The 26,356-nt window shown below is 49.3% G+C and overlaps 1 protein-coding gene across 5 annotated transcripts in view; it reads right to left on the reverse strand.

Annotated features, from left to right (window-relative positions):
- Positions 1-26,356, reverse strand: part of INVS (inversin) — a 124,003-nt gene that overhangs the window by 4,221 nt on the left and 93,426 nt on the right. For 3 of the 5 annotated variants that reach the window (XM_043486631.1, XM_043486632.1, XM_043486635.1), the window contains 3 exons: positions 20,404-20,690; positions 7,695-8,364; positions 112-341 (listed from right to left, as the gene is read on the reverse strand). In XM_043486631.1, the coding sequence (XP_043342566.1) occupies positions 112-341; positions 7,695-8,364; positions 20,404-20,690 (1,187 nt within the window). The remainder of the gene's footprint in view (positions 1-111; positions 342-7,694; positions 8,365-20,403; positions 20,691-26,356) is intronic. The other 2 variants (XM_043486633.1, XM_043486634.1) reach the window with 2 other exon arrangements.

The raw sequence follows: 26,356 nt of genomic DNA on the forward strand, positions 1-26,356 counted from the left end.
GTTAAATATAGTTCCTACTAAATGGAGGTTTGCCCGGTGTAATTAAATCCTGTTTCAAAATCTGAGGTGACACATTTCAGGGTGCTGCCGTAAAGCACGCAGGACAGTTACCGTAGATCTGCTTGAGTGCCGAGTGCCTGCTGGGCTTGCCGCCCGAGCTGCCCTTGGGTGGGCTCTTGGTGGTCTTGCTTACTGCCATGGTCTTTGGGGGTTTCAGTTCCAGTTCCTTCCTCCAAACCTGGAGGATCAAAGCCAGGCACTCTCGATTCCATCTGTCCATATCTCTGGCTCCGAGCCGCTTCAAGCGCAGGAGGTGTGACAGGTGCTTCCGGAGCTGGTAGCTGGGAAGTCAGGAGGGCAGAGAATTTAAGGTCATAGTACTGAGAAAACCAATGTCCCCGGAGGTTCCTAGAAGCTATAGGAATAGTAGTTGCTGAACTCTGAGATTCATTCAAACTCCCATTCCTAATTTCAATGGCAGTATGTTGTATATTGAGTTCTGCCCCTGTCCATCAGTATTTCCTGAACTAGGAATCACTTAGGTGGGTCCTTGCCAAAGTGGAACAGGCCAATGTGTAAACGAACAAATGAAGTATGAGAAGTACTATGTGAGAGCTAGGAGCTAGATGGCTGGTGTTTGTGCTGGGTTTTAAGGGATGAGTGAAAGCTGGCTAGGCAGGGAAGGGCACTGTGGGTAGCAGAACTGGCATGATTAGAGATGTGAGCATTTGTGCATGAATCTTGACTAGTGGAGTGAGATGTGTGCAAAGGATTATGTATTTGGCAAGGCAAGGAGGATTGGAGACCGGGCCCCGCTGTGGAAGGAACCAGCATTTGGTCAGGGCCTCCTGGATACCAGGCACCTCCCCTGTGGTTAAGTCTGAAAGTAAAGCTGTGAGGCAGACATTATGAAGCTGACGAAGGCGGAGTCGAGGGGAACATCACCAAGATGGTGACATAAATCCATTTTGACTGCTCCCCATCACAAGAACAGCTAATAGTTATTCCTGGCTAAGAAAGACAGCAGTGAGAAAATCCTGGAACATGGGGATGCGGCTAAAGCACCCCCCGCTCCAGATACCGAGACAGATTTAGAAGGGTAACCGCGTGAGCTCCATGCTGATAGCCCCCCCCGCCCCCACCTCAGGCTGGCTCAGCGTCACACGGAGGGCCCTACCCTGAGCCCACGATTCCCCCAGTGGGAAAGGAGCCCAGGGTGGACCTCCAGCTCCCCCAGCATCATGGGCTGCTTCTTGGGAGCAACTCCAATCTTACTCCATGGGGACTGCAGGGGACTCTGGGGCTTACCCACTGGGAATCCAGTGATGACAGAGCAGGAATGAGGGACTTGAAACAACCAGCATAAGGATCTTGGCAGAGCCTACCTGCAGAGTCCAAGTGGTAGCTCAGACCAGTAGCTCTGTTTGGACTCTGCAGAAACAAGACGGCAGCACAGTCTGACCAGGGAGCCCACTGGTGTTTAAGTTTCCCGGATCCAGTTTCTTACACAAAGAACCCTGCTGGCCTTGGAGCCTGGTCTGACCCTGCCCCGGCAGGAGAGCTGGGTCATAGCCCAGCCCATGGCTGAGTGTAGTTTCTCGTTGCTTCCAGACCAGAAAGGCTGGCCAGGCCACCCGGAAGCTGTGGAGCCCAGCAATGCTCAGGAAGAGTGCAAAGCGGGCAAAGCCAAAGCATTGTCCAGCCAGGGGCCCTGGGGAGCAGGGCAGCTTGAGTCAAGATCACAAAGAAGCCGCCTTTAGAACCAGTTCCGCCGCTCTGCCTGGGTAGGGAAAGTAACCCCAAGCTCCACCATGGCTGAATACAGCCTTCAGCCCGTCCAACCAGGGGACCTCACCAGAGTACACTCCAGCCTTGAAACCCATCCCACAGTCCTTAGAGTAGCACTTGAAGAGAGGACTGCCCATGGCTTCCCCCTCTACGGAATAAAACCAGTGGCTGTGTCTGGCCAGGGAATTCAGTGCCGGTGCTGGGGCGTCCTGTCCAACCAGAGCAGGAAGGTAAATCCTAGCTCTGCCTACTGCCAGTCTTGACTAAGTAAGCCTGGCCGGAGAAGCCGGGCAACTTGCAGAGCCCAACCCACAGCCTCACGAGCAGGGAACCAGAGCAGCAGTCCCGTCCAGCTGGTCTCGGCTGGCAGTGGCAGCACCCGCCCCCGACCCCGCCACACGTTCTCAGAGCCTAGGCAGTGGCCTTGCCCAAAAAGAGCGAGCAAGTCCCGCCTGCCCAAGTACATCATCCGCAGACACGTCCAGAAACCCAAACTGAGCTCAGTGCTCAAGAACCGTCTCTGCCAAAGCAAACTTGGGAGAGGAGGCTGCTTATTCAGACGCATAGATGCCAACATAAGGAAGGAACCAAGGATATAACCCCCCCCCCCAAAAAAAAAACACAGGTAAGTATGATACCAAAGGAAATAATGATATTTTAAGATACTCTATATAAGCTTCATGGTAATCACAGGGGTAGAACCTGTACTAATTATACCAAGGAACATGATAAAGAAGTCCATGCAGATTGATACCAGAAGGAATCAAAACACAAAAATAAGCTGGAACAATGGATCAACAAAACCAGACCACAAAATGGCAAAAGTACGTCCTCACCTACTAATAACTGGGCCGAGGTGGCCCTGGTGGTAAAGAGCCCGCCCGCCAGTGCAGGAGACGTCAGGGTCGCGGGGAAGAGCCCCTGGGGGCGGGCGTGGCAACCCACTCCAGGATTCTTGCCTGCAGTTTCCCACGGACCGAGGAGCCTGGAGGGCTGCAGCCCACGGGGTCACACAGGCTCGGCCATGACTGAAGCGACTCAGCGCACACGCGCCAATAATTACTTCAAATGTAGAAAATTTAAAACAGAACTGCCGTGGGATCCAGCATCCCCACTGCTGAGTGAGTGACTGGAGGGGATGAGAGCAGCACATTGACGAGACCCTGTGTCCACAGCAGCGGCGTTCACAGCCGCGAGGACGCGCCCGCTGATGGGTGAGGGAGTGAAGAGGCGGCTTTACACACGTACACACACGATAGAATGCTGTGTGTCATATATGTCTCATCAGTTCAGCCACTCAGTCCTGTCCGACTGCGACCCCATGGACTGCAGCACGCCACGCTTCCCTCCCTGTCCATCAGCAACTCCTGGACTCTACTCAAACTCACGGCCATCGCATCAGTGATGCCATCCAACCATCTCATCCTCTGTCGTCCCCCTCTCCTCCCACCTTCAATCCCAGCATCAGGGTCTTTTCCAATGAGTCAGCTCTCTGCATCAGGTGGCCAAAGTATTGGAGTTTCAGCTTCAACATCAGTCCTTTCAGTGAATACTCAGGACTGATCCCCTTTAGGATGGACTGGTTGGATCTCCTTGCAGTCCAAGGGAATGTCAAGAGTCTTCTCCAACACCACAGTTCAAAAGCATCAGTTCTTCAGTGCTTGGCTTTCTTTACAGTCCAATTCTCACATCCATACATGACCACTGGAAAAACCATAGCTTTGACTAAACAGACCTTTGTTGGTAATGTCTCTGCTTTTTAATATGCTGCCTAGGTTGGTCACAGTGTTTCTTCCAATATATATGTGTATTATATATATATACACAACAGAATATTATTCAGTCATAAAAGAAATGCTGCCATTTGCAGCAACATAGACAAACCCTGAAGACCTTACTTCAGATAAATACTGTATTATTTCACTTACATGTGCCATCTTCACAAATAGAAAACAAATTCATAGAGAAATCAGATTTGTGGTCATCAGAGATTGGGGGAGGTGAACTGGATGAACATAATCAAAAGGTACAAACTTCAGTTATAAGACAAATAAGTACTGGGGATACAGTTTACAATGTGATGACTATAGTTAACACTTCTTTATGACATACGTGAAAGTTTTTAAAGAGTAAATCCTAAGAGTTCTCATCACAAGGGAAAAAACCGTTTACCTATGTGAGATGATGGTGTTCACTAAACTTATGTGGTAATGGTTTTATAACATATGTAAACCAGGTCATCATGCTGTACACGTTAAACTTACGCAGTGCCACATATCGATTATATCACAATAAAAATTGGAGGGAAAAGGCTAACAGAGCCAGGAGAAGCCAACATTCAAATCAGTGCTTGTCTAGTCCAGCAGCCAAACACTGCTAATGACTTGGTCTCTACTCTGTAGTTGGTGGGGATGCTGAGATTTCTAAGAACAATGGCAAAGGTCAAAAGCTGAGTTTTAGTAAATAAGTCTTAGTAAGACCGTTCTGCTGGAGGGTGGAGCCTGGGGTGGGAGAGAGGGGAGGGGCCCCAGGGTGATGGCCACATTTACCTCTGGGGTTTTTCTTCCAGTGTTTATCCCATGTGCACGCCCCCAGCTCTTGCTGAGCTTGGCTGTCATGCAGCCTCGCAGGGAAGCTGCAGCAGGGTTCATTGACCGCAGCTGATTAACGCCTCCCGGTGCGCCCACAGGGAGCTGCGCGTCCGGGCTTCAGACACACCAGATGGGACAGGACCTTCCTCCCCAGTGCGCGAAGCTTCCCTCCCGTCCTGAAGGCTGGTCTCAGTAGGACCACATGGTTCTTCCTTTCTTCCCCAGAGCATGACAAACCATGGCACCCCTTTACTAGAAGGCCCCATGTTTCCCAAAAGCCAATTATAGACAGAAGTAAGCGTTATGGGACAACACGGCTCCCCACTTCAATTCCTCCATACCCCCTGCTCTGCGAGCCGAGGCTGGGGGCCAAGGGGTTGGCTGAAGCTGTCACAGACCGCCACCTCACAGACTCTGGTGTGGAGACCGAGTCTGTCTGATGGTCTCCTGTTCTCAAGGAGAACGTGCACTCCTGGTTTGCTGAGACCCCAAACACACCCAGTGGTCGCTTTCAGCCTGGGTGCAGGGCTGGTTACGGTCCAGCCGCTCCTCGCTTATTTACTCCAGAACCTGCTGGGGAGGAGCTGATGGAAGTGCCTCAAGCAGCAGCTCCTCCTCACCACAGCAACTTTCCAGCCCAGCCCAGCTTGCCCAGTATCCAGTTTCAACCTTTCAAACAGTCAAGTCTTCACTGGTAATAAAACTCAAATTCTAAGATGAAGTTTCATCTTTGGGCCCCAGGTTCAATCTGCTCACCCCGTCCGGTGTGTTTCCAGCCGGCCCGCCTGCTTCCCTGGGCATACGTCCTAGGACAGTGACCTGGGTTGATGGGAGCTCCCCAGCCCTGCCCTCGGGGCCCCTGACGACACCCCGGACACACCGTGGGTGGCACCAGGGCTCCTGGGCTTCAAACAGAAGACAGGCGTGGCTATAGCAGAGTCAATAAAGGGGTTTTAACTGTCGCTTGTCCCGGGGCTCACCACAGCACGCAGCTTCCCAGAAGCCGTTTGGGAGCTGATGTCCCAGGACTCAGAAATGCACAGGGAGCAGCCAGAGGGGCCGGGCAACTGCCTCCCCAGGTGGGCGCGCAGACGGAGCCCGCTGTTCTGAGGAGAATGAGGCTCATCTGCTGCTGCGGACACGGGCTGACAGCGTCTGTCAGCGGCAGCCTCTTCAAAGGAGCCAGAGGCCAGTCTGACGGGGAGGCCCTGCAGCTGGGGAGCCTCACGGGCTTGTCTGGATCCCAGGTTTCGGCTGAGATACCTAACAGGAGCTGCCTCTGGGATGGTGGCCAGTGCCCGTCCTGGCGGAGCACCCAGGATGGGGGAGCAAGGACCCTTCCCACCTGCGGCTGCAGAGGTCACCAGGCCGAGTGGGAGGCCAGTGCCGGCGCACACCAGCTCTGTGAGCGGGGCTGGCTGGTGAGCCGTATCCCCGGAGTCCCCCACAGGGATTACACGCGTGTATACATGTGCGACCACTTAGAGCAGTGTCTGGCGGGAGTGCCGGATGAATGCAACTACTGGTATTAGTAACAGTGATAACAACAAACCCCATGACATTATAAAAACATGTTGGTGCGGTGAGACCATCCAGGCAGCCTGCTCTCCTCCAGCCGGTTCTGAGCCGAGGTCGGCCTGTGCCTCCATTATTCTGACCACGGCACACACCACCTTCAGAGAACCTAAGAGAAAGGGGCCTGGACTTGAGTCAGACCGAACTTCGAGAGCTGGACCTGACCATCAGGACCAGCCTTGTTCCTGAGAACATCAGCGTGTCTGCAAAGCATGGACACGAAGCCTGCCGTGTCAGCTCGTGGCGTGGCTGGGAGAGCCGAGGAGGTCGGGCACGAGGTGACTAAACTGCCCAGCCTAAGCAGACGCGCGGGCGCCCTACAGTGATGGCCGGCAGGCCTGGGGCAGGTCGCTGGGCTCTGGGCTAGGAGACCCGCACGAAGATCCCTGAGGCCTCTCCCTGGACCGCCCAGGACACTCAGCTCTGCCTCTGCAGCGTCAGAGTCCCTGGCGCTTTTATTTCCCGACAGGGGCACTGACACGCGGCCCGGCGGTGCCCGCAGTGACCTGCTTGCTTAGCTCCCCGGTCACGCTTCCCCTCTCCCGGGACGGGACCGCATGGCTCCCGCCGGCCCAGGACGGTCCGGCCGTCCCCCAGCTGTGGTCCGCACCGGACGGCCTAACCTGGACTGGGGCCCTGGGAGGGCCTGCGGTGAGAGATGAGCGGACCGGAGGCGCAGGGCCCCCGCGCTCTTCCCCGACGCACGCCCTGCTGTGCGCATCCCGGACCCCAGGAAGCCCCGCCGCGCTCCCAGCACCGCTCTGCGCTCCGAGCACACGTGGGTTTCTACGATAACGCCGTCACTCAGGGCACTGTGTCTGATTCCTGAGGAGTAAAGAGGGAAAACCATCTTCCGTGTGCAGTGCTTTAGAGCTTACAAAGCTCACGGTATCTCATTCCAGCAGCCCGTCACACAAGCAGGGCAGGTGGCAGCGACTGCTAAACATCGCGTCACGGAGGAGGAAACCAGGGGCAGGGAGGCCGCTGCTCAAGGTCAGGTAACGCTAGAGCTTCACCTGAAACTCAGGCTTCCCGGGTGTTCACTTACAGCCCACTATCTTGGGTGCTCTCCTATCTTTCCGGGTAAAAACACCTTCCAAACAGCTTATTATAGATTCTTAAGATCTAAACATGTGTGAATATCATAGGTAGGAAAACTGGCCTTGTCAGGCCAGCACATGCAGTTCACTAGAGTATCAACAGAGGGCTTTCCTGGTGGCTCGGTGGGAAAAACCCACCTGGAATGCAGGACACAGGTCCAGCCCCTGGTCTGGGAAGATCTCCCACACGCCTCAGAGCAGCTGGGCCTGTGCGCCGCCCCGGAGGCCGGAGGCTGTGCTCCACCCCTGGGGCCGTGCTCCACCCCGGAGGCCGTGCTCCACCCCGGAGGCCGTGCGCCTCCCCAGGAGGCCGTGCTCCACCCCGGAGGCTGTGCTCCACCCCGGAGGCCGTGCTCCACCCCTGGGGCCGTGCTCCACCCCGGAGGCTGTGCTCCACCCCGGAGGCTGTGCTCTGGGGCACACATTCCGCAGCGAGACGCCGCCGCAGCGCGGGGCCTGCCCACCACACTAAGAGCAGCCTCAGCTCACCTCAGCCAGAAGAAAGCCCGTGCAGCTATGAAGACACAGAGAAGCCATAGATAAACAAAACTGCATAGATGAAGAGAGCGTCCCAGGGCAGGGCGAGGGTCGGGCCGGCGGAGGGCAGAAGAGCCAGCGCTCTGGTGCCCTGCCTTCCTACCTCCTCCAGGCCCGCTGGACCACCGCCGCGGCCCTGTTCTTCCTGCGGAACAGCTCCTTCCTGCTTCTTTCCCTCTGGATGATCTGCAGCCGCAGCTCTGCGGGGAGAAGGGCGATGTTCACAGCCTGCGCAGGGAGGGCGCCGGGAGCCGGATCGGTCTCCGTGGGCAGCCGAGTGTCCTCAGAGCAGGCCGATGCCCCCAGCTTCCTGACTCCTGATCGCAACACCTCTGTGCTCGGAGGCAGATCTGGGGAGGTCCCTCCTGCGAGCTTCTCCTGGGTCACCGTGGTCCTTGGCGTCCGGTGGTGGAGAGGGCTCTGCCCGGCGTGGACCGCCTCCCCCTTGGCACTGCCGGGCCTGCTGGACCCGGCCGGGGAGCGCCGCCCTCCTCTGAGCTCCTGGCCGCGCCTCTTCGGGGGCGCGCGTGCGGCCTTGGGGGCTGCGTCGGGCCGCCGGCTGCGCTCCCCGCCTTCCGCGGCGGGCCCGGCCGCCGGCACGCGGGACGGCTGCTTGCAGGAGCCTCTCCCCTCGTCGCCGTGCTGCTCAGCAGCCGTCTCACCTCTGGGCTTCCCGGCAGCGGAGGCTCCCGGACACCTGTCCCCAGCACCGCCTTCGCTGGGGCTGAAGTGGACACAGGCAGGTCGGCCTCTAGAGTGTTCTCTGACTGTTTCTTGGGGAGACAAGGAGAAGGGGAGGAAGCATTATTGTCCAGAACGTGCCGGGTAGGGCAGTTCTGTGCACTTGTTCACCAAAAAAAAATGCAGACTTTTCTTTCGTGTCACCATGAAAGTGATAGCATGATTAGGAAAAACTGTTTAACTTCTTTTTCTAGTAATGGTAGGTTAGACAACCTGAAAGCCTTCCCCTGTAGAAACTTAGAAATTCGGACTAAAATATAATAAGCATTATTTTTAAAGCGCCATAGTGCCTTCAAGAAAAATAAAAGAAATCCCTGGGGGCCAAAAACAAAGAAAACCGAGAACTCTAGTAACAAGCTTGTAAGCTGATCCAGCAACTGTCAGGCAGCGAAGTGGTGAAGTGGGCAATGGCTGGTCTTATTAAATAATGGATTGTTTTAACCTCCAGATAAGAACAGAAGACAAGCCTTGCAGGCAGAAAGTTAACTGGAAATGGGACATTGCATGAAGTCAGGACTCTTGAGGCAGTAAACTCTTGGGAAATGATAATCCAGATAAAAATATCTTCCCAGCACTAGAAGATGATAAAGAAATTTGTCTCAGCCTAGGTTCCAGATAGGGTAAAGGGTCATCCATGAAAGTTTGAAACCAAAGTGCTGTGCCTCACATAGGTTTGGTATTCATTTATTCTCAACCCAGAGGAAAAATTAATATGAAAATTAGTCTTGGCTAATTCATGTCAATGTATGACAAAAACCACTACAATATTGTAAAGTAATTAGCCTCCAACTAATAAAAATAAATGAAAAAAAAAGAAAATTAGTCTCAGGATGGTGGTATTGTAGGGGGCCTCATAGAAGCAAACAGTACTGCTTCAGGCCGCACAGAGGGGACCTCCTAAAAATAACTTTGCAATCCAAAATTACAAAATACACAAGCAAACAGCCTACTATGAGGGATAGTTAACAGAGAAAAATAACAAGATTAGACCAACAAAAATGTCAATAATAGAACAATGTGAATGTGCACATACATGTGCACAAAACATGCTCATTAAACACAAAAGAAGTACAAAATTAGAGACAAAAAGTTTAAATAACTAAATGTAATTATCTAAAATGAAGCTGTTAGTCTTGAGGTAATAAACGGTGAAGGAACTTCTGCTTCTATTATGGCAGAATTGATGCATACTCACCAATAAGGACAATCAAAAAAGTTAAAATATTACAACCACCTGTTTGCCAGGTGGCGCTAGCGGTAAAGAACCTGCCTGCCAGTGCAAGAGACATAAGAGACATCGGTTCGATCCCTGGGTTGGGAAGATCTCCTGGAAAAGGAAATGGCACCCCACTCCAGTATTCTTGCCTGGAGAATCCCATGGACAGCGGGGAGCCTGCTGGGCTACAGTCCATGCGGTTGCAAAGAGTCAGACACGACTGAAGTGACTCAGCATGCATGCACCTGTCTGAGGCTCTGAGGAGCTAACAAGGCAGAAAATAAAAACAAAACAAGGCCAAGATCCAAGAAAACCAGGTGACCAGGAGATGAACAAGGCATCTGGGGCTACATATCCCTATGGAAATAGGCTCCTTGAGGTTTGGAGGGCAAAACCTGGAGTCCAGATTCTCCCAAGGAGCCTTGTTCCAGGGAGAAAAGGTGAACTGGCAGTGGACTGGCCGTCGCCGGCACTGAGAGCCCAACGCCGCGTCATCTCAGTTCTGGGACCGCATTAAGGTGGCCTTGGACCGCTCTTTCCCCTGAAGGCCTGACAGAAGTCAATGTAAATCCGCCCTGGGGGAGTTATTAATCACACCATGCTCGGCTGTAAGTTATTTCTCTAATTTTTTATACTCAATGGCCCAGTACTTAGTGAAAAATATACAGGGAGATGATACAAGACAAAACTGACAGGAGAGAGGGAGCGAGAACAGGGGATGACACAGACACGCAGGGTATCCGACGACGTTTTCAGAAACAGACTTTAACTATTCTTACGTGTGGAAGAATGTGTACATTCTTCATGTATGAAGGAAGGGTGTATAAGAAAATAGACTTGCACCTGCTCATTTGTACAAAACAAATACAGAAGGATAATCTGGAAACTGAAGACTAGATCCCTGCAAGGCTGGAGTGGGGAAGGGGCAGAGAGATGAGGGGGTGGAGGCCGAACAGGGCGAGGAGGGAGAAACGCTCTCCTGAGTAAGACTTTCCATACCGCTCTCTTAGAACCAGGATAATGTTCCACATGTACCAAAACAAACAAAAAAAAGAATGAATTAAAATAACAATGAGATAACACTACACATGGTAAAAATAAAAAATACCGACATCAAATGCTGACAAGAGTGAGAAGCTGCAGGAATGCTCCCTCATTGCTGGTGGGATGCAAAACGGTGCAGCCACTTTGGAAGATGTCTGGCAGTTTCTTACGAAGCAGAACATATTCTTATCAAACAATCCAGCAGTCCTGCTCTTTGGTATCTTCCCAGATGAATTAAAACCTTATGTCTACCCAACGTCCTGCACATGGCTGTTTATAGTAGCTTCATTCATAATCGCCCAAACTTGAAACAGCCAAGATGTCCTTCAGTAGGTGAACATATAAATAAATTGTGCTATATCCAGACAATGGAATATTATTCAGCAATAAAAGGAGTGAACTAAAAGGAAATGAGTTTTAAAAAAATGAACGTGTACCAAAAAGAAATGAGCTACCCAGCCACATAGAATATTATGAAGTGAAATATTACTATCCTTGCATGGATAGTACTCATACAGATTAATAAGTGAAGGAGGTCACTATGAAAAGGCCATATACTGTATGATTCCAACTATATGACATTCTGGAAAAAGGGAAAATTATGGAGACACTAAATGGCTCAGTGGTTACGAGGGGTTCATGAGACAGTGATGCACAGTGGACTTTTAGGGCAGTATGACGGTTAATTTAATGTCAACCTGACTGGCATAAGAGATGCCCAGAAAGTTGGTGAAACACTATTTCTGGGTGTGTCTGTGAGGGTGTCTCTGGAAGAGATCAACATTTGAACCGGTAACCTGAGTAAAGACCACCCTCACCAAGGCAGGTCGGCACAGTCCCATCTATTTAGGGCCTAAACAGAAAACAATGGTGAAGGAAGCGTGATTTTCCTTTTTCGCTGAAGCTGGGACGTCCATTTTCTCCTGCCCTTGGACACAGGTGTTCCTGTTTCTCAGGCTTCTGGACTTGGACCAGGACTTTACCAAGCTTCCTGGGTGGCTCAGTGGTGAAGAATCCACTTACCAATGCAGGAGATGCAGGAGAGACATAGGTTCGATCCCTGGGTCAGGAAGGTCCTATAGAGTAGGAAATGGCAACCCACTCCAGTATTCTAGCCCGGAAAACTCCATGGACAGAGGAGCCAGCGGGTGACAGTCCACGGGGTCACCAAGAGTCAGACACACTTAGCACAACAACTTAAACCATCAGCCCCTAGATTTCCAAAACTCTGGACTCAGACTCAGAGCATCTGTTCCCTTGTTTTTAAGCTTTCAGACTCACCGAGTCACATTACCAGCTTTCCTGGGGCTCCAGCTTCCAGATGCGGGACTCTGGGTCTTCTCAGCCTCCATAATCAAACACACAACCTATACCTAATCTCCTTTAACGTCTGCCTGCTTGCCTACCTATCTATCTGTCTGTCTATCTATCTGCCTCTCTTATTGGTTCTGTTTCTCTGGAGACCCCTGATAAAAGCTGTAAAACTATTCTGTATGATACAATACAGGATACAAGTTATTACACATTTGTGAAAACCCACAGACTGTGTAACACCAGGCATGAATGCTGTTGTAAACTGGACTTGCCTGATAACGACGTGTCAGTGTCAGCTCAGTTCAGTTCAGTTGCTCAGTCGTGTACGACTCTTTGCGACCCCGTGGACTGCAGCCCTCCAGGCTTCCCTGTCCTTCACCAACTCCTAGAGCTTGCTCAAACTCATGTCCATCAAGTTGGTGATGACATCCAGCCATCTCATCCTCTGTCATCGCCTTCTCCTTCTGCCCTCAATCTTTCCCAGCATCAGGGTATTTTCCAATGAGTCAGCTCTTCGCATCAGGTGGCCAAAGCACTGGAGCTTCAGCTTCAGCATCAGTCCTTCCAATGAACACTCAGGACTGATCTCCTTTAGGATGGACTGGTTGGATCTCCTTGCAGTCCAAGGGACTCTCAAGAGTCTTCTCCAACACCACAGTTCAAAAGCATCAATTCTCTAGTGCCAAACTTTCTTTATGGTCCAACTCTCTCATCCATAGATGACCACTGGAAAAACCATTGCTTTGACTAGATGGACCTTTGTCAGCAAAGTGACATCTCTGCTATTAATATGCTGTCTAGGTTTTTCAGAGCTTTTCTTCCAAAGAGCAAGCATCTTTTAATTTCATGGCTGCAGTCACCATGTGCAGTGATTTTGGAGCCCAAGAAAATAGTCTGTCACTGTTCCCATTGTTTCTCCATCTATTTGCCATGAAGTGATGGGACCCAATGCCATGATCTTAGTTTTCTAAATGTTGTTGAGTTTTAAGCCAGCTTTTTCACTCTCCTCTTTCACTTTCAAGAGGCTCTTTAGTTCCTCTTCACTTTCTGCCATAAGGGTGGTGTCATCTGCATATCTGAGCTTATTGATATTTCTCCCGGCAATCTTGATTCCAGCTTGTGCTTCCTCTGGAAACGCTTGAGCGTTTCTCATGATGTACTCTGCATATAAGTTCAATAAGCAGGGTGACAAGATACAGCCTTGATGTACTCATTTCCCTATTTGGAACCAGTCTGTTGTTCCATGTCTGGTTCTGGCTGTTGCTTCCTGACCTGCTACAGGTTTCTCAGGAGGCAGGTAAGGTGATCCGGTATTCACATCTCTTTAAGAACGTTCCACAGATTGTTGTGGTCACACAGTTAAAGGCTTTAGCGCAGTCAGTGAAGCAGAAGTAGATGTGTCAGTGTGGGTCCATCAGTTGTTGACAACGTGCCATTCTGGTGCCGGGTGCCGACGATGGAGGAGTCCACGCATCTGTGAGCAGGAGTGTGTGGGAGCTCTCTGTCCTTCCTTCTCTGTTTTGCTGTGAACTTAAAACTGCTCTAAAACGCAAACTCTAGGGCTTCCCGGTGGCTCAGAGGCAAAGAACTTGCCTGCCAATACAAGAGACACAGAATTCAGTCCCTGATCCAGGAAGTCCCACATGCTGCGGGGCATGCAGCCCTTGTGCTACAGGTACCGAGCCAGGGCTCTAAGCCTGGAAGCCACACGTGCTGAGCTCGAGGCCGCAGCTACTGAAGCCTGCGCTCTCCCGAGCTCTGCGCCACAACCAGAGCAGCCCCCGCGACGGCCCGCCGCAGCGCGCCGCTCACGGCAACGAGAGAGTCTCCCCGCTCAGCGCGACGGCCCGCCGCAGCGCGCCGCTCACGGCAACGAGAGAGTCTCCCCGCTCACCGCGACGGCCCGCCGCAGCGCGCCGCTCACGGACAACTCGAGAGTCTCCCCGCTCAGCGCGACGGCCCGCCGCAGCGCGCCTCTCACGGCAACGAGAGAGTCTCCCCGCTCACCGCGACGGCCCGCCGCAGCGCGCCCCTCACGGCAACGAGAAGGCCACACACACAACTCGAGAGTCTCCCCGCTCACCCCGACGGCCCGCCGCAGCGCGCCCCTCACGGCAACGAGAAGGCCACACACACAACTAGAGAGTCTCCCCGCTCACCGCGACGGCCCGCCGCAGCGCGCCCCTCACGGCAACGAGAAGGCCACACACAACTCGAGAGTCTCCCCGCGCGCCGCAACTAGAGAAAAGCCCGCACGGCCAAAACCAGGTAAGTACAATTCTTAAATCTTTTCAAAACAGCAAATTCTATCATAAAGAGACAAATAATGAAGAGACTATTATTAACAGATATTATCACACACTAATAACTAATAGTGATAAAAATAATGTGACTTGGGTATTAGTAGAGGCAGAACAGTGAGAAAGAACAGAAAGCTAAAAATGTTCCCATTTACAAAAGTAAAGATGGCGTTCTGAATGAGAGAGGTGCTCACAGACCCTGGCCGTGACCCCGGAGAGCGACGCGATGCTCTCCAGAAGCCTTCTTCACAAGCCCACTGCCAGCACAGCAGCTCCAGACGGCTCAACGTTTATGGCTAGCATGACCACTTATTCTCTAAAAAGAAACCATTCGATTACAAACTCACTATACAACAAATTAAATATGAGATATTAAAAATTAGAAAATATATGTATTTATTTTAAAGTGAGAAAAAATGTTTTCTTGGCATAAAACCACAAAGAGAAAATCTCAGAAGAAAAAATGAAACAGAATTATAGGGTGTGCAAAAAAGTTTATTATATATGAGAGAGAAAGGTTACTATCCTTATTACATAAAAACATTTTAGAACTATTAAGAAAATGAAAAACCAATATAAAAATTGACAGAGGATTTTAGTGAATAATCCAGAAAATAAATACACAAAGCCAATAAAAATATGACGAAATTTCATCTTACTAACTAGGATTTAGTAAAACCATTATTTGCCTAAGTGTTTGGAGAGAGTTTTTTGGTTTTTTCTTTTGAAAGGGTGGAACAAACTTCTTCAACCTTCTTGGTAAGAAGTTTAGCAGCAAGTTTAAAGAGCTATAAATATTAGAGATAAACACAAAACTTTGTATGAAAAGTTGCTTGGTTTACATATTCTGCAACACAGTCATGATTAAACAAAGCATGCTGTATTCATAATCTGATATAATAATAAGCAGCTATTAATTGCCAACATCCACTGGATCATTGAAAAAGCAAGAGAGTTCCAGAAAAACATCCATTTCTGCTTTATTGACTATGCCAAAGCCTTTGACTGTGTGGATCACCACAAACTGTGGAAAATTCTGAAAGAGATGGGAATACCAGACCACCTGACCTGCCTCTTGAGAAATTTGTATGCAGGTCAGGAAACAACAGTACTGGACATGGAAGAACAGACTGGTTCCAAACAGGAAAAGGAGTACATCAAGGCTGTATATTGTCACCCTGCTTATTTAACTTATATGCAGAGTACATCATGAGAAATGCTGGGCTGGAAGAAGCACAAGCTGGAATCAAGATTGCCGGGAGAAATATCAATAACCTCAGATATGCAGATGACACCACCCTTATGGCAGAAAGTGAAGAGGAACTAAAAAGCCTCTTGATGAAAGTGAAAGAGGAGAGTGAAAAAGTTGACTTAAAGCTCAACATTCAGAAAACTAAGATCATGGCATTGGGTCCCATCACTTCATGGCAAATAGATGGGGAAACAGGGGAAACAGTGACTGACTTTATTTTTCTGGACTCCAAAATCATTGCAGATGGTGATTGCAGCCATGAAATTAGATGATGCTTGCTCCTTGGAAGGAAAATTGTGACCAACCTAGACAGCATATTAAAAAGCAGAGACATTACTTTGTCAAAAAAGGTCCTTCTAGTTAAGGCTGTGGTTTTTCTAGTGGTCATGTATCGATGTGAGGGTTGGACTATAAAGAAAGCTGAGCGCCAAAGAACTGATGCTTTTGAACTGTGGTGTTGGAGAAGACTCTTGAGAGTCCCTTGGACTGCAAGGAGATCCAACCAGTCCATCCTAAAGGAGATCAGTCTTGGGTGTTCATCGGAAGGACTGATGCTGAAGCTGAAACTCCAATACTTTGGCCACCTGATGCGAAGTGTTGACTCATTGGAAAAAACCCTTATGCTGGGAGGGATTGGGGGCAGGAGGAGACGGGGATGACAGAGGATGAGATGGCTGGATGGCATCACCAACTTGATGGACATGAGTTTGAGTAAACTCTGGGAGTTAGTGATGGACAGGGAGGCCTGACGTGCTGCAATTCATGGGGTTGCAAAGAGTTGGACATGACTGAGCAACTGAACTGAACTGATTAACACTTTTGGTGAAAACAAAGAAATGATGTTAAGAATACCTCAAAACAGGATGTTCACAATTTTCTGATTTAAAAAAAAATTAGAAGCGTTTGTATAATTGTTTACTTTTAAGATTTTTAAAAAAGATTTTTGTTTATTTTTAGGATTTTTATTCTTCTTTGTTCTTTTCTCTGATTTAAATTTTTTGGTAACATACATTAACTAGTTTTACAATTATGAGAAAATGTCATTTTCTGTTTAAATAAAAAGTACCCCACTACCAAAAAAAAAAAAAAAAAAACCAAAAACCCAGCAATTAGAATCAGCTAGGATGTGGGAAAGAACCCAAGATGGAATAAAAATAATAACAAATAAACCTAACACTATTACAAATAGACGAGGTAACCACACTAAAACGTGGAGTAACTTTGTAAAATCATGTTCGGCTGAGCACTGTAAGACCAAGGAATACTGAGCTCTGTTTAGTAAATTTCCTTCTCAAAGGCGTATGGGATGGCAATTCTAAAACTACTTTATGTGTATAATGGGATTGAACAAATAAGCATATATATCACAGATAGTTGAAGCCAGATCTGTCAGTTGGAGAAAAAAATTTCAAATAAAAAAGATAAAAGCTAGTATAAAATCTGTGGTGTCACATGCAATGGGAGGTATTGTTATGAAAACAGTGTGTGTGATACACACACAGATATACACATATATATACACAGATACACACACACAAATAGATGCCAAATAGATATAAATAGTCCTCAGTTCTCTCTGTTGAAAGGGCTCAGGAGCAATGACCTCCAGGAGTGGTATACACACCTAGCATTCAGATCTTGGTTTCTATCACCATCTCCAACAAAGGGAACCAGGTGGAGAAGTGTTGATTACAAGGCTTTGGATAGGGAAGCAATTTGATGAGATTTCACCTTTGAAGGCACTGACATGCTCACACATTGAGAAGAAAATGGATTAGAGGAATCAGAGTAGATAAGTAAGGCCAGCTGAGCAGTTACTGCAATAGTCCAGGACAGAGATGAAGGTAAACAAATGTTAGGTCGACTGTGGGTGGTAGCAGATGAGATGGAGAACGGATTTGGAAGATATTTCGGAAGTAAAGGTGACCAGACCTGGTGACAGACTGGATTTTGAGTGGTAAACGAAAAGAAGATAATGATTAGATTTTACTCCTGGGATGGACATACAGATGGATGACTATGTCATTGACCGATATCAGGAACAGGTTTACATGAAATCATGATCAATCCTATCTTGCACAGGTTGAGTTTGAGATACCTTGGGGATATCTAAATGATGACATGGTAAATAACTGCATACACATAACTGGGGTAAGGAAAGAGGTAAAGAACCAGCTTGCTGCCTTGGCCACTGTGCCTGTTCCCAACGTAAGGGCCACTGAGACTCCCACCAGTCATACCCCCTGAATCTCAAGCACTTAGCCAGTACCATACAGACATATATCCAACAAATGCTTATTATATCTCTTATGTGCCCAACACCCTGCTGGGGTCCAGAAGTGAGAGACATAGTGGTCCTCCTGATAGACTGTTTAATGGTCAAGAATTCTTCCCATCCGAGGATCCACTCAACTTTCAAATGTGATTTTGCAATATGTCTATGTCTCCACTCTCTTGAACTGGGCTGGCCTTGTGAATTGCTCTAATCCACAGAATGTGGTAGAAGGGATGTGATACTTCTGGAGCCCGGGCCTCAAAAGGGCTTGTAGCTTCTGCTTTCCTTTTTCAGGACACTGCCCTGAGAATAGTATGCAAGTAAGATGATCCAACTTACTGGAGGATGAAAGGGCTTGTAGAAGAGAACTGAGACGCCAATCGCGAACAGCCAGCACCAACTGTCAGAAACGCGAAGGAAGACACTGGGACTTTCCAGCCTGACCACCCTTCTAGCAGCTACAAAAGCAAGCCCAGCTGATCCAGTAGAGGGGCTGCCTAACCAACCCACAGAAGTGTGAGAAATAATACAGCACTGTTTTCAGCCACCGAGTTTGAAGGGTGGGCTGTTATGCCACTAGAGATAATCCACACAGAAACTGATTCCTAAGAAGGAGGCTTGCTGGCCTAGCAAAAACCCAAAGCAGTGACTTTCGGACTGGCTGGTGAGCAGAGGTTAGAAAGACAATGAAGAAACTATTAGTGAAGACTAGAGAAGTGCTATAGGAAGTTGCTCTAGGAGTTGCTACAGGAGTCTGGAAAAAAGTGACCCATGCAGTTCAGTGGTATGATAATTGGCAAAACTGTCACCTGCAGTAACTTGGAAGACAGAAGTAGAGAAAGGCCTATTTGAAAAATAATCATTGATGTGGTTTTGGAACATGAAGTGAACTCAATCAGATTCATAGGAGACCCATGAATTTTTTGAAATAATTGTATCACTGAGAGTAGCACCAGCTTGACCTATGGAGGCGATTTCAAACACAAAGGGGCCTCTGGGGCCGCAATTTCTCTTACGCTGGAAACAGGCTAAGAAAGCTACTCAGCTGCAAATATGGGCCATGTCTCATTGAAAAGGAAGAATTCTCAGCAGGGCCAAGAACCCAGGCGGCGCAGCCCAGAGCCAAGATGGACATGGCATAGAAAACACACAGAGGAGTAAAACCAGGCCTTAATCAAGGCGTATTTTATACCTCGGAGTAGGGGCCCTGCTAATGTATAACCAGTTGGCTTTCAGAATTGCTATGGACCAGTGACTGCTATGGACCAGTCTCTCCTCTTCTGTAGCAGGAGCATCTATTGTGGCTTGTGTGCATCCACAGATGCTCAGTCGGGTCCGACTCTGTGACCCCGTGGACTGTAGCCCACCAGGCTCCTCAGTCCGTGAAATTCTCCAGGCCAGAATACTGGAGTGGGTTGCTATTTCCTTCTCCAGGGGATCTTCCCGACCCAGGGGTCAAGTCCAAATCTCCTGCACTAGTAGGTGGCCTCTCTACCACTGAGCCACCTGGGGTTCTGTTCTGACCTCACCATTGCTTGCTGGATGCATGTGTGGGCCAGTGTGTGTCCTTGATGACTGCTCCTCTGAATCAGAAAGACTCACGCATGGGGAATCTCACACAGGTCTCAAGATCCCAGACTTCAAACTTGATGTGTTAACTGGGATGAGATTTTTGGGTCCTCAGATAAGGGGTGAAACATTTTACATGTGGGAGAAATGTAAATAATCTGTGACCAAAAAGGAACTGTGATAGGTTGTTTAATAGCCAAAAGGTACTCCCATCTTAGTATGCAAAGATGGATTCTATTTCTTTATATTATTTAGTCTGGGAAGGTCAAATAACTTGCCTTGATCAATAAAATGTGGTGTGCACATTCTTGAGCCTACTCCTCAAGAAGTCTTATAGCTTTTTCCTGTGCTTTGTTAGAATGATGTCCAAGACCACTGTGTAAGGAAGCCAGTCTAGCCGATGGGAGGATGAAAGGCCATGTAAGAGTGTCAAGGAATCCCAGCTGACAGCCACCATCAACTGCCAGATATTCAAGTCAGTCCATCTTAGACCAACCAATTCAACTGACCTCGACCTGAATGCAGCCACATGAGTGAGTGTAGATGATGCCTGAAGAGAACTGCGAGACCACCTACAGAATCACGGGAAATAGTAAACTGTTCTTATAAATCACTGAGTTTAGGGTAGTCTGTTACAAAGCATTAGATAAACTGAAGCGATCCTGATTTTACAGGTTGTACAGTCTAGTGGAAAAAACAGACAAGTAAGCCAGTAACCCATAACAGTGCAAGGTGATGGTCTTTACAACAGGGATGCACAGGAAAGCTGCGGGAGCGTACAGAAGGAAAAAAAGCTTCATCTGGTGGGACGGCGTGCGTGTCAGAGGAAGCAGCACTCACTCTGAGAGCCAAACAATAAGAGGCACTTTTAATTACCATGGGTAAAGGGACTGCTATATACCGATCCCAAGCTAAGAAAGAATTCAAGGAAATACAACAGGGAGGGAAGAAAAGAGAAACAAGAAATAAACAGAAAATAAATGATACAGTGCAGACTTAAGTGCTGACACAGTTGCCTTAAATGTAAATGGTCTAAATAATGTGAAACTAAAGAGCCCACAGCCCATGGGTTAGCACTGAATCGCGAGGCAATACACTTACCATTTGGTTTTCTGGGTTCTGTTCTCTGCAAGTCTGGGCAGAGCTGCGGCTCCTTCCGGGGGGCTCTGCTTGGAGAACCTCTACCTGGAGACCGTCTGCAGGCTCTCCGCTCAGGGCCTTGGGCCTCGTCGCTGCAGGGGGGCTGTTTGCTGGGGGCTCGGCTCTGTCCGTGGGGCTCCGCTTGGGTGCTGGGCAGACGAAGAGCAGCGTGGGGTCTGCAGGGATCTGGGCTCAGCCTTCCTTTCTGCTGTTCCGCTTCTCTTCGCTTGTGCTCTTCTTCTCGTTTCCTGGGAACAAAACCAAGGGCAAAGAGGAAAAAATTCAGAGCGTTACCTATTCGAGTATTCCTGAGTGAGATTTGATTTTTAAAAGGAGCTACCACAACACAGGGGGGATTTGGTAGCGCACAATTTCACAGATTCCTGACTTTTGTATCTGAAAGGGTGACGGAGCTGGAAAGAACCTTACAGGTCAACCTGTGCCCGGCTGGGACACACACGACATGAGAAACTGTTTGGTGAGACACAACAGGATCCCACGGTGTGTGTCCCCAAGCTCGTGACCCCGGAGCCGTGACTGCAGTCTCTGCTCCTGTTCCAGAAAGTACATCAGAATGCAGCTGAGGGTGATAAGCACAACAGCCTTTAATCTTCTCTCTTCATTAAAAGGACCACTGGCAACCGTAACGATGGCATGAAAAAGTCACGCAAAAAGGCCTTGAATGAGTCACTTTCCTGTCAAAGACTCAGTTTCTCCAGGTCTAAGGCTTGTGTGATAGCTCTGTGTGCGTGTGCGTGCGTGCGTGTGTGCATGTGTGTGTGCACGTGTGTGTATGGTGTGTGCGCGTGCATGTGTGTGTGTGTGTGCGCGTGCATGTGTGTGTGTGTGTGCGCGTGTGTGCGTGTGGTGTGTGCGTGTGTGTGTGCACGCGTGCGCGCAGTTGTGTCTGACTCTTTTGCAACCCTGTGGACGGTAGCCCGCCAGACTCCTCTGTCATGGAATTTTCCAGGCAAGAACACTGGAGTGGGTTGTCATTTCCTGCCCCGGGGGATCTTCCCGAGCCAGGGATGGAGCCTAAGTCTCTTGCATCTCCTGCATTGGCGGGTGGATTCTTTACCATTACTGCCACCTAGAAGCGCTTCTGTGATAGCTGATAACCCTGAACTGATTTAAGAGTCTGTCTGGATGTCTTGTGAAAGGCCCAGTGGCTCAAATGGTAAAGAATCTGCCTGTGAAGCAGGAGACCAAGGTTTGAGCCCTGGGTCGAAAAGATCCCTTGGAGAAGGAAATGGGTGCCCACTCCAGTATTCTTCCCTGGAGAATGCCATGGACAGAGGAGCCTGGCAGGCTGCAGTCCATGGGGTCACAAAGAGCCAGACACAACTGAGTGACCACCAGTTTTTTACTTTTCGCTTTCAGAATGTCTTGATAAAATCAGGGCTATGTTTTATAATGAGACGGAGAAATTTCTTTTATCAGAGTATCTGGTATCAGGGTCCCTCTCAGTTGGGGGCCTTGTTTAGACAAAGACTTTAATAAGCTTGAGGACAGGACTGACGGCTGGTAGAAGGTGAGACCCTCAGGGCCTAGGTGATGACTGACAGTGAGGCTCCAGAGGCCTGCTCTGTCAGGAAACAAAGAATGTATTTGTAGCTCCTGACAGGGAGGGAAGAGATGAAAGAACAAGAGAGAGAACGGAGGGGGAAGAAAGAGGAGGTGAAAGACTGGGTCCCGCGTGGAGCAAGGGTGGGACAGAGAATCCGCCCAGGGCGAGGGGACAGGCAAGGACTTCAGATCCGGGACTCACACACTGTAAGGAATGGAATCTCCTGGGATCTTGGTAACACCTAGATGCTGACGTGCCGGCCGGGGTCAGGGCTCAGGATATTGTATTTCTAGCAAGCACCCAGGTCATACAGCTACTGTCGGGCCTCTGACCACACCCTGAGAAGCTAAGCCTAAGAGAACAGGCAAGTCTCACGTGGACTGTTCATTATACCATTATGGGACATGAAATGGGAGTCTTGATGACACCAGTTTTCTGGGAGGCCTCCCACGCTCATCCATGCCTTTCCATAAGCACCCTGAAAGTTTCAGGGCTAAGGTCCCAGACACAGAAGCAAGAGCTGAGACAGAGACCCCAAGGCCCCAGGAAGTCACAGAATTCAGATTTCCAGACTGTGCAATTTGAAGCAAAGCTTATTTATATCTCAAAGGACAGGGAAGACCCGAAGACAGATATCTGAGTCACATTTAAACATAAAGCCTGGTCAACTCAACTCCCCTTCTGAGGGTCTCTCGGCCTGAGCTGTGAAGGCCTCCTGAGCAGTGCCCGCTGGGTGCCAGCCCAGAGAAAGTGTCCGGCGGGCTTTGCCGAGCGCAGCGCCGCTCGGACGTGCTCATTCAGCCGTGGTTGCTGCAGGCCGCTCCGGGCACCGACACCGGCATACGCTGCGCTGCAGTCGGCGGGCGGGCCGGACAGCCTGTCGTCCTCGCTGCTTGGGATTCACACGGACGCTAGCAGGGGCCTGAATCAGTGTGATTCGTCTGGGAGAAGCCTGCTTGCAGAAGGAGGTGGAAGTATCTGGGTGGCAGAGGCACTGCTAATTGATCTAACAGCCTTGCTCCTGGCAGGGAGGTGGGGAGCTGCTCTCTTTACGAGGCTGGATGAATAGAACTGCTTTAAGAGAATGTTGGTCCTGCAGACAGACAGGCGTGTGGGGTTGCCCAGCTTGGCACCTGCATGGATATATCACTGCCATCAAGGGGGCCTTTGAGGTGATAACCTAGACTTTGTTATTTGAGCAGTCATTTATTTCTCTTTGTTTTAGGAGACCAAACAGCTCTCCTTTTCAATTCTAAGAAGCCGCTATACAATTAGCCCTGGGGGGCAAACTTTGTCACTGCAGACCTTTCTGGGCTTCCCACGAGGACAGAGATGGGACAAATGGGACCAGCCTTTCAGAGTGATCAGGCTGGCCAGCAAGTGGGGAGCTCTGCCTTTTTAAGACTCGGAGGGGGAGGTTTGCAAGGGGGTTGGTTTTTCATTGTGGTAGAACTCAGTAATCTGGGAGAAAGAATGTAAGCAGGAGAATATATAATTACACCCTTAGCTGATGAACAGAATTAATGTTTTTCAAAAACTGATGCATTTTGCACTTAAATCTTTTAATGCACACATTCCACAAATGTTCATTTCATGAGAGCTGTGATTCTTGATGTAAAAGTTGTGATCACTGAGGAGAAGGAGTGGGGATTAGAGCTGGGAATGATGCCTGACCTGCATCCTATTTTATCTACACTGCCGCCTTGAAACAAAAAGCAGCCACCAGCACAGAGACACACACACAGGAAACAGCTCCTGAGAACAGAACACGGTCCTGTGTGTGTGTGTGTGTTAGTCTCCCCGGAAAAAAAGGTCCAGAACCACTGCTCAGAGTCTAAGCTGCTGAGAGAATCCCAGTTTACTGAGGCCAGGCTCTTACTTGGCAGATAAGGAAACTGAGGCAGAGAGCTTAGTGACCCACCCAATGTTACGTGATAAACTATATACAGAGCTGAGCTGGACTTGGCAGCTTTACTCCATCCTGTAAAATTCACCTCACATAATGATTTTTAAAAATTTCAATCTTCTTCTATCATGTAAAAAATGAATTGGGTCATAAGAAGAAAGTGGCAACATCACATCAAAGTAACCATTAACAGCATTCAAGCTAGCTTCTGGCTTAGCTTTCAGTCCAAAACTCTTAGACTCAATAATAATCCTAAAATTTCAGCGTGTTTTCTCTGACTAATTTATTGCAGAATGTCAAAGATCTGTAATCTTCAGAGTGGGCCATGCTATACACTTGACCTATTTTTGTAAAGTTCAGGAAACAAATACAAGAGGACAAACTAAAGTTACTCTACTTTACATGAAAATTTAAGAGAAAAAAAAAATCCTGGCCATGACACAGCAAGCAACGTCTCGGCGGGAAATTTATCAGGATGGTTAAGATGGCAGAATCCTAACCAGCCCCACATTTCCTCCCGTTTTCCTCGAAGGGCAATCAGCCAGACAGCAGCTTCTGTGGGCCACCAGCGAGTCTGCTTGTGCGGCCTTTCCAGAGCAATCTGAAGCGCCCCCTAGAGGCTCACGTCTAAGAACGTGAGACAGCCGAGCGGGGAGCGGACCTGACGCCTCGCTCCGGTCCTGTCCGCCACAGGGTGGAGAGGGAGGTCTCCGAAGACGGGCTGGAGGAACGGGGGTGTCTCACCCACGGGAAATAAGACCAGGGCACACGCGGCGGGTGCAAACCTCTGAAGGGCTGTGGCGGGGCGGAGACTCAGCCCAGAGCTCTCCCAGGACAGACCTAGGACCCAAGGAGAGGACTTGAGAAGTCAGGAGCCCAGATGACAACAGCCAAAAAAAAAAGAAAGAAAAAGGCCAAAAAAAGAAACCACGTGAGCTCTGCACCGCGGCCGTCACCGTCACAGCCAGTGAGGGCTATCCGAGCTGTGGTTACTGCTAACTGAGACCTTTTCCAAGGAAGGAACGTGGGTCAGTTGTAGTGAGTGGACGGACTGAGGGCCTGTTATACAGAGTGACGTCAGGAAGAGAAGAACTAATTCTGTAGATGAAAGCATATACATGAAATCTAGAAGAACAGTACTGATGAACCTATTTATAAGGAAGAAATGGACAGGCAGATACAGAGAACAGACCGTGGATACAGTGGGGAAAAGAGAGGGTAGGGCAGAGTGGAGAAAGTATCAGTGACATATATAGGCTATCATGTGTAAAGCGGAGTTACTGCGAGGCCGCCACATAACACAAGGAGCACAGCCCGGCCCTCTGAGACGACCTAGAAGGGTGGGATGGGAGAGGAGAGGCAGGCCCAAGAGGGAGAGGAGAAATGTGTAGTTGTGACTAATTCCCCTTATTGTGTGGCAGAGGCCAACACAACATTGTAAAGCAATTATCCTCGATAAGAAAAAAGAAAAAGGAAAGAAACCAAATGATCAAAAGACTGCTTGTCGTGCAGAGAACTAGGTCAAGGGCAGTAACTTCAACGACTTGAACGTTCCACAGCTTCAGCATTTCCGCACTGGATGCATCTGTTTGCACAACGTGACACATTCTTGCCTCTGGGTCTGGAAAGTTTAAGTCCTTCAAGTTGATGGAGTTTTTTTTCCTCCCTACCCCACTGTGTGGCTTCCACAGAGAGTTGTATTAATGGTTGTCCAGTTTTATCAAAAAGAAAGTAATTCTGCCAGACACCACAGAAATAAAGCAGACTCATTCTCATTCATGAGTACTCAAGTTGCCGGTGCCAAGAACACGGGACTGAGAGAGGTCTGAGTGTGACTGAAAGGGCTTCCACAGAAAAGGAAGGTTCCGTTAGTGTGTCCTGCTATTGCACTGGCTGCACCTGGATGTGCCCTGGTGACTTTCTTGGCCATAGTCCTGGTGGAGGCCTGGGGCCAACTAATTTTCTTCCCTTTCTCAAGGATTTAAGAGGACACTGGTATGCTCTGCTAGGCTAGCTCTGAGTCATAAGAAGCTTTTTACTGAACTGTGCTGCAGAACTGAAGGTGGTGGCTTGGTAGCACTCTCTTACCAGCCACTGGAAACAACACGGCCCAGAGAGTAAGCGCTGGGTCAAGACAAAAGCTGACTTGGGGGCCTGCTGACCTTTGGCACCAACAGTTACATACTGCATACAAGTCAGAGAAAAGAAGCAGGGCCCTTCCATGCCGGCCTATCAGATAGTGCGAGGATCTGGACAGCCTACTGCATCAGCATGGCTGGAGGTGTTCCCCGGAACCAAGCCATGGTCGGAACCCTGGCCTCGGGAGGACAGATCCATGTGCCAACCTCCTCCCTGACTAGCTGAGTGATTTCAGGCAAGCTAATCGGTGTTATCATCCCCTGCATGAAATGAGTTTAAGCACAGTTGCCTAGTTTACTTTA

The sequence above is a fragment of the Cervus canadensis genome, chromosome 14 (assembly GCF_019320065.1).
Source record: "Cervus canadensis isolate Bull #8, Minnesota chromosome 14, ASM1932006v1, whole genome shotgun sequence".
NCBI classification, from domain to species: Eukaryota; Metazoa; Chordata; class Mammalia; order Artiodactyla; family Cervidae; genus Cervus; species Cervus canadensis.